Source organism: Odontomachus brunneus, unplaced genomic scaffold (genome assembly GCF_010583005.1).
Source record: "Odontomachus brunneus isolate Ranch 3 - 2012 unplaced genomic scaffold, Obru_v1 Obru_scaffold_144, whole genome shotgun sequence".
In the NCBI taxonomy this organism is placed as follows: Eukaryota; Metazoa; Arthropoda; class Insecta; order Hymenoptera; family Formicidae; genus Odontomachus; species Odontomachus brunneus.
In genome coordinates this window covers 453,624-462,317 of record NW_022639594.1, presented here as the reverse complement: position 1 = coordinate 462,317, position 8,694 = coordinate 453,624, and the positions used below count along the sequence as shown (strand labels likewise).

Genomic DNA, 8,694 nt, shown 5'->3' with positions numbered 1-8,694 from the left:
TCTCTCTCTCTCTCTCTCTCTCTCTCTCTCTCACTCTCACTCTCACTCTTTCCCTCTTCCTCTCTCTCTTTCCTCCTGGCTCCGTGGAGGTAACAAGCTGAGAAACGTTCGCATTGCGACACATAAATTAGGCGCGCTCAGCTGCTCGCGTTTTTCCGGCCTCGCGGCGTGCGCGCTTTTTGCTCGATCGATATTGGAACTATTTGACGAGTGTCCCACTTTGTCGCGCGAACTCACGAATCATCCGAAAGCGTGCGAAAATAATTGATTAAAACGTCAGATGATTAAAATAGCCGACAAAACCTAATCATCGGAGTTACACTAGCGTGAAAATATTTTAAAATTTATTTGTACGAGATTTCAAAGTTCATTTCAAAGTTCATTTCACAGAAATAAATTCTATTCTACAAGTAAATTTTCATTTTATTCTCAGCGTAATCAATCATGAACTGAGAACGGAATGCTCTCTCTTAAAAATACTTGAAAGATAATACTTGAAAAAACACGTTAGTATTACTAACCTTTTGTACAAAAAGGAATGTCTATTTTTCTGTATAAATAAGTAAATAAATAGAATTTATTTACGGGATAAAAAATTTGTTTCGCAGAAAATAAACTACATCCGACGAACAAGTTTTCAAGTATTTTGTTTTCAGTGCATATAAAATCACAGGCAACTCGATCGATTGACGAATTAATTAATTAATTAAATTAGTAATCAAATTTGGATATCATTGATTATGCAGTGATTAATAATTAATTCCATTAATCGATTATATTATTCGTGGTTACATACATGTACATCATGCGACTGATTTACCTTGATTATTGATTTGTCGATTATTTTGGTCAAATAAAATTTTCATCGATCATTAATGCGCCCAACTGGCGCGACGCGTCTTGAGGAGGAGAATGCATTATTATCGGATGAAAAATGAGGCGATACATGAGATCGAAATAAACAGTCAATGGAATTTTAAATTTTTACCACGGGAAAAATGTTGCATTATCGATTCCTAGTTCCTTGAGAAAAATCTTTCTGCGCTGGCACGCCGTCGAACGCAACGCCCGCGGCTCTTGCGCCTCGGTATTTACAATTATGTAAAATTCTCAGTTAAACGCGCGCGCGCGTCACGGCGGAAGAAACGCGATTATAAATTTGAAACGGCGATTGGATAAGCGACATGTAGCGCGGTTTGGAAAGAAAGCAAAGCCGTTGGCCGACAAGTAGCGAAAGAAATCCGCGACTCTGGTTTCCTCGTTGTTCTTATCTCGCCGTGATAAACGAAAAATTGTCCACTTCGTGAAAGTAACGGCACGACGTGCCGCGGAGAGAAAACTGAGAGCGCGCAATTGCCTAAGATCCCGAGAGATCCCAAGGATCGCATTTAATTTTCTAAACGACACGCATTGAATTGAAAAAAAAAACCAAAGGAATGATTTTTCATCACACTGAAAGAGTTCCGATTATTAACCCTTTGGAGCATAGTGATTTCACTATGAGACCACCTATTAGAACCAAATCATAACTTTGGACATAGCGACCTCGTAACGAAACCATCGCTCAGCTCGCCCGTGCACAGTGATGGAAATATTTTGTCGCACAGTGGTTGCACGGTTAACCACCTTTATTTTGTAAAAATAGAAAAAAAAATAACTTCAAAAGGAATAATTTTTTAGGTTGTCATTCTAGACGTGGGACATGAATATTTTATTAGAATCCGAATTTTGAAGGTCCTGCAAAGGATTAAACCATGAGACGATTGATATCGAAGTGAAGGACGTGGGAGCGTCCACAGCCGCGCTCGACTGATCCACGGTTGCACCGGCGGTGCAACTCGCCTGTCCCAGCCTTCAAAAGTTAATAAAAGTAATCGGTGTCCGAGAATTCCGTATCTCGTAACTGCAATCACGCCGTCGATCTTTATTAACGGTGCGCGGTGCGAGCGCTGTCTGCTACCAGTCGACTCTATTAAAATTCCCAACGGTGCTAACGCGTTTCGGCCGACGTTACACGAAGCTAGACGTTATCTCCCAACGTGTGTCATATTTCCACTTATGTCTTCAACCTCTGACGAACCCGCTCGTTACAAAGCGGCCGTCAACGAGCGTTCAGACACATTCGTCCTGTACGTGAATGTGTCCATCTACATGCACGCATACACATTCTCCCCCCCCCCTCCCGCCCTCCCTATATGTGCACACACACACACACATATTATATATATATATATATATATATATATATATATATTCCATGCGACACAGAGGGAGAAATTACTCCCGCACGAATACCGAAATAGCTAACCGTAAGGTACCATCTCGACTCGCTTCGCTTCGTGCGGGAGCGGACGAAAGAGAGAGTATTATAGCTCTCTTTTTCTTTCTTTTCCCATACGCTGCCGTGCGCGAACATTTCGCGCGGAAAATCACGCGGAAAAAAGGCGACTATCGCGCCGCGCCGCTCGCGGCGCTTCATGCCGCTCTTGCCGATTTTCCCGCGCTGCACTGCGCGAAAAGGTCGGCCAGGTCGGCGGTTCGCGGACGCCGAAAGAACGGATGAGACAAGAACGATCGCTCGCGATCGGACGCAGTCTATTTTCCGCGCTGTTGCGCCGAAAGCGGCTCGCCCGATCCCCGCGAGCGTAAGAAACGAAGAACAATTCCAGCGCGCAATGGGCAGAATATATCCGGACCGGCAAGACACACAGAGGTCGCATTTGCATAAAGCACGCTCGTTAAACGATGTAATTTCCTCGATCCGCGTCAGGTCGTACGAGAAAACCGATCAGAGGTGGATTTCTCGAGAAGAAACTGACAAGCGTGATCCGCATGAGCGGACATTTCCATATGAAAAATCCTTTGCAGAGCATCGAGCGCTTGGTTATCTTATCTTCCCATGAAACAATATCCGTGAACATAAAGAAGAGAGATAATTACTTCACACATTACCTTCCACTTTTCTCCCGAGAGGAAAGAAGCTCTTTTACCGCCATTTTTATGATCAAAAAGGAATTTTTATGTTTAATTAAAACCGCTTCGTGCCGAACTGCATTTCACATGTACAATCGTACACTTAGAGCCCTTGCGATTAGGGCAAATCCAATTTGCATTCAGATACGCGTACGAGAGAATCGATCAAGGATGGGCTTTGCAAGATGAATCGACGTTCCCGAGCGAAACCGCACGACTACATGAAAACTTTTGAATGAAAACTCGTACGGAAAATACTTAGAGAGGGAAAGCAAGTGACCTCAAGCAATCTACCGAAAAATTCTGACGGCTAATTAAAGACGATCCAATTGGGCTCCACTTGAACAATCGTATATTTCGCGAGTGCTATAATTAAGACAAATCCAATTTATATTCACGTTCGCTTGCTCCGAGCATGTACACCGAGCAGGCACGCCTGCAAGAACGGAAAGTAATTTCCCTATTAATTGCCGGATTCAAATTAGTTTTCATAAAGGAGCTAATTATAGACATCGTTAAGCTGATTTAGTGCGGATAAAATTCTTCCCGGTTTGTTCCGACTTGGCGCCCCGATATGAAAATTCTTCTTTAGAAATGCCAACAGCGCCGTTCCTACCGTTTCAGCGTCCAACGGGTCCGACCGACCGGACGACTAATTACCAAGCGCGAAAGAGAGAGAGAGAGAGAGAGAGACTGAGAGAAGGGAAGAGAATCTGGCGCGTGCCCTCAAACTCGCGCGCGAACACTCCAGCGTGTTCCTGCTTCTTCGCGCGACTTCTTCGCTCGTTTTCATTTCTATTTGCGGACGCGAACGTAGAAGAAGAAACGCGCGCGTCAGTTTCGCCGCGCGCGACTTGTTTTTCCGCCAAACGACAGCCTTCTCGCCTCTCGGGCACGCCGCAAACACGTTTAACAGCCATCGGCTTCAAAGTGCCACAAATGGATATGCCACGATGCGGAAAGCGACGAGATCGGGAATGTTTTATCGCGAAACGGTCGCACGATTGCGATAAATTCGCGCCTTCGTCTCTCTTTCTCTCTTCACCCCTCTCTCTCTCTCTCTTTCTCTCCGCGAAATGGCTGCAACATCTGCGCGCGTTCCCGCATAGAAAATTGCTCGACGTCTAATTGGGATCCAGTCCGATTGCCCAAAATAATGATGCGTTCCGGTTAGGAGTGTAATGCTCCAAAACATGCGATCCTTAGTCTTCCCGATATATGTTCTTTATTTTGCGTTAAAATCAAAACACGTTGAACCTCCAGGCAAATTCGTTGTTCAGTATAATGCACAAAGTTTTGCACGGAGAGAATATTGTAATAAAAATGACAATGGAATTCCTGTAGTCCGGGAATAGACCATTACGAAAACCGCAATAAAACATAATAAAAAAATAAGCATAAACATGAGATGACTCTTACTACATTTATGGTCATTTTTACCATGCTTTACTACAATTTTCGTAATAATGCCAGTCTATTCACGAACCACCAAAGTTGCATTGCAATCTCTACCACAACGTTCTCTCCGTAGAGAAATATTTTATTTTTCGATATATTTTGTTCTCGGCATTTTGAAGCCGATATTTTGTTCTCTGTCGAATGCAATAGCTGGTGCAAAAATGGAATTCCCTATTTGATATCATAAAAATATATATCGACATTATCGACTGAGAAAAAACGCGAGTTCCCACAGTACTTCTTTTCCAATTCTAACCAGAGAATCTATATTTGGGGCAAGAATTGGATTCCCAATTGCGGTACCGTAATGGTATAACCAATTTTGCGATACATTTGGACATTCTAATCAGAATCTACGCTGCATCAGCGAAAATCTTGGGAAATTTCAATGCGGCGGCGGCAATGGCGATGACGAAGACGTCTTCCGCGTGTCCCTTCCTTGCGGTTAAATAAATATTTATCCCTCCTTGTATCGTAAATATAAAATTAATTCACGGATTCACGGGGCCGTAGGGGAAGAGACGACCGCCGCCACCGCCGCCGCAGCCGCGACGGAGTCTTGAATTCGCTCGCGGAAATGATCTCGTTGAATATGCATCGGCGCTACACCCCCGACCGCGTATATATCTTGCGACGTTATCATTCGTTTCGTAACTTACGAGAAACCCAGTGGCGGCGCGGTAAATGAAAACGTTAGGTGTTAATGGAAGGAAGGAGATACGAGTTATAGAATGAATAGAAATACACGCGTTTTTACGCTTGCAAAGCAAACTAAAATAACAGTGTGCACACACATACGCACGCACACATGCATGCACGCGCTAGAGTTATTTTTTTTTTCGTTCGCGATAGCACGGCCGTTATCAAGTACTTACTGCTCGACCGGAGAGAGAGGTTACATCGGTTGGTTACACCACTCCAATTTCGAGGTCGTGCAAATAATCTACCGACGTGTAAATCCCCGATATTTATGCCAGAAATGTAGATTGACTTCCACGGGCGCGTGTTCCGGCCCCTTTCTCTCAGGCTCTTATGAAATTACCGTGGCTCTGCCCGTCGCGGGAATATGTTGCGCTTTGAATAACACGAGCGAAAATCCTCTCTCGTCGGAAATTCGGCTCCCTTGCCTCTCTCTTGCCTCTTTCAGCCGCCGACAACTACGGCTTTTAGTCTCGTCTCGACCTGTCATGTCGAGATGTCGTTGATCGTTCATTTCTACCGTAAGAGTAGATCCCGAGTCGCGCGACTTTCGTGACGACTTCTGCGACCCGAAGCTGGTGAAGCGAACGCGTAAACGTGCATTCACACGAAGAGGGTATTAGTCGGAGAAAGAAATCGCCGTATTTAGCCGCAGCACGCGAGCGCAATTTACGCGGACAGTAATTATGCGCGATCGACAAAACAGAAAGAGAGTAAATTCTATTACGCAAGTGGCAGTTGCCGCAACGCGATTTGATACACACGCGGAAATGCTAATTGAATTTCTTGATTAGAATATCCCGGCTGTGATCTGCAATATCTGCGGGAAAGTAGGGCTCGATTAACGCGATTTCGATGTAAGCGATGCACCCCGGCGGGATGCACGCAGCTATTTTGATGATACCGCCGCGTGCAACGTGTATCTCTCACGCTGCTCGCCGTTGAGTTAATACAGTTGGTTAAATCGTTAATTCTATACTTCCAACCTTCACTCAGCATCTACTTTGATAATCTGAAACCTACATCAACCTCTTTTGATGCTATTTAACCTGCTTGAATCGAAATTTTGATTCTGACTTCATTCTCATTATTCCATTCAATATCTATTTTGACGCTGAAGAAAGTGAAAAGGGAAATTTCGAACATCATCAGAGTCAAAGTAGGAGTAAATGGTATCATTAGAATTAAACCTATTTTGCTAACTTAGCTCGTACTGCGTTGTAAAATTCAAGGTTTAACACAGAGTCAAAATTTCGACTCGGGATGTCAGCCCAAACCGACGGTGCTGGTGTATCGTCGCGAAACAATGAGTTCTCCGCGGCGGCTGTGTCGAACGGGTATTATTGAAGTTAACCGCGTGATCGCAACTACACGCGGACACATAAATTATGTGAGTTGCGTGACCGTTTCAAACAAACGTCACCGATAATACGATGAAATTCACAAAACTCGACTGACTGTGCGTCGCGGAGGAGGGGGAGGGGGGGAATTCCTGTGGCAGAAAACGACTGTTTTCGCGTATTTCAAATTCGCGGGAACTTAAGTTGGCAACTCGTTTGCCCGCCGCGCTCATTACGATAGTATCTTTTACTTTAAACGGGTCAAAGTATATTTTAGCGCGTGCCGCGTCATTTGTGACGTGCCTACTAAAAGATATCAGCGCGTGCAATTAAATCGACACTTAAATAAACGCGCATGTCTTCTTCCTTCACTCTCTTTTCCTCAACTGTAAATAATGTGTCGGTTGCGTATGCAAATTTTGTATTAAAAAAAATCGAAAAATATCAAAGTAGAGGATTCAGTTCGATCAGCTAAATGTAAGTATAGTCGAAATTTTAATCCTACTTTCAACTTTATTACTCCATTCAACATTCCAACAGATTTCATTCAATATTCAATATTTCTTCAGAGTCTTTCAAAGCAGCAATAAATTTTATCATTAGAATTAAACCTACGTTGCTAATTTAGCTCCTACTACATTGTTCAGAATTCAAGGTTTAACACAGAGCTAAAATTTCGATTTGGGATTCATCCTTATTTCATGTTCCGCCTGTAACTGAACAAGGTCTCTTTTTTTAGGAAAAAATGAAAGAGAGAGAGAGAGAGAGAGAAAGTAACTAAATGCACGATAAAATTCTGAAAGAAGATTTTAAAATGCGATATCGAGCTCGATTTGATACGCCTTTGCGGGGCAGCGTAGCGCGACGGATGCGTGCAAAGGTGCGCGATTTCGTAACTCTTTTGCAAACCATTGCCAAGGCCTTTAACCGGCGGCTTTCCAGTACCCCGTAAACAAGCCGTTTTCGCAATCCTCGATAACATCGTGATAACATGCGACGTCAAATTGCATGCATCCGGCGATGGTTAATTAACATAACTGCACGAGACTAGACAGCGCGCTGCTTTGCGCTATCGCGACAATTATCATGGACTTTTCTCGCGTTGCTTTCATCAAGCTTTATTTATCAGAGCGGACAGGGGATTCCTTCCAGCTCGTCGCACTCACGCGCGTCGTGCAAATTTGACGTGCGTGCACGAACGGTGAGAGACGCGATTTAATGCGCGGTGATGAGACTGTGCGTTATATTTATCGTTCCGATAACGGATCTGATCGCGGGCAAGTTAATTGCGATCGCGCGCGAGCCGGCGTGCGGATGCTTTTCCGTCGCGTCGCGGCGAATGCAATTAACAGACAGCTGGCTCGCCGGAATCTGTTTCTTCTATCCGCCGTCGGCGCGTCGCGGATGCATTTTTTCTCAGAGCAACCGGTTTTCCCGCGCACTGAATAACGATAGGACTTTAATGACTTTTGTCGCTTCGGAATTAGGGGGATCAGCCGGTGCCGTGGTGGCGTCCAGACTGAGCGACATACCCGAATGGAAAGTTCTGTTGCTAGAAGCCGGGCCAGACGAGCCACCGGGTGCCGAGATTCCCAGTATGGTGGCAATGTTTCTGGGTAAGTTTCAATTGGACCTCTCTCGCATACACACAGCCGCGCCCCCACACAGTTCCGCCGTCGTCCACGCCACCGCTCGAGCTTCGCCGCGATAACGATCATTTGGAATTTCGCGCGTAATCGCTTCAGTTCCGCGCCAACTTTCAAGATGCACAATCGGCCCTCCACCTCGGTCGATACGTATCGCGAACGCATGCCGGAGACGAAAGGCGGCGAAAAGCGCACCGGACCGGAGGGAGCGTAGCTTTCATCCCTGAGAGATATTTCCAGACGATTCCCTCCGTATTGAATATCAAGCGTACCTTCGCGGCGGCGATTTCTTGACTTTCAATATTGTCCGAGACTCGAAATAAAATCCCGCTCCAAGCGGCTCGTTTGCGCGCGAGGTCCGGAGCTTAATTCCCGGCGCTTGTATAATTCAAAAGTTACCGGCTCGCGCCGGTCTTTTCCCCGGGGAGGAATTAATTGCGAATTAATCAAGGAGTCGGTGGACCAAAGATGAAAGACGGCTCGCGGCGACTCTGAGAGATATCCCGCGCGCTAACCGGGGTAACGAATCGACGTTTCCCGTTTCTTTGCCGCTCGTCTTCCTCGCTTTTCGACACGAC

The 8,694-nt window shown here is 45.2% G+C and overlaps 2 protein-coding genes across 11 annotated transcripts in view; one reads left to right on the top strand and one right to left on the bottom strand.

Annotated features, from left to right (window-relative positions):
- Positions 1–8,694, bottom strand: part of LOC116850399 (nephrin-like) — a 539,959-nt gene that overhangs the window by 379,604 nt on the left and 151,661 nt on the right. The window lies entirely within an intron of this gene.
- Positions 1–8,694, top strand: part of LOC116850400 (glucose dehydrogenase [FAD, quinone]-like) — a 174,698-nt gene that overhangs the window by 154,668 nt on the left and 11,336 nt on the right. For all 3 annotated transcript variants that reach the window (XM_032828646.1, XM_032828648.1, XM_032828647.1), the window contains exon 3: positions 7,958–8,086. In XM_032828646.1, the coding sequence (XP_032684537.1) occupies positions 7,958–8,086 (129 nt within the window). The remainder of the gene's footprint in view (positions 1–7,957; positions 8,087–8,694) is intronic.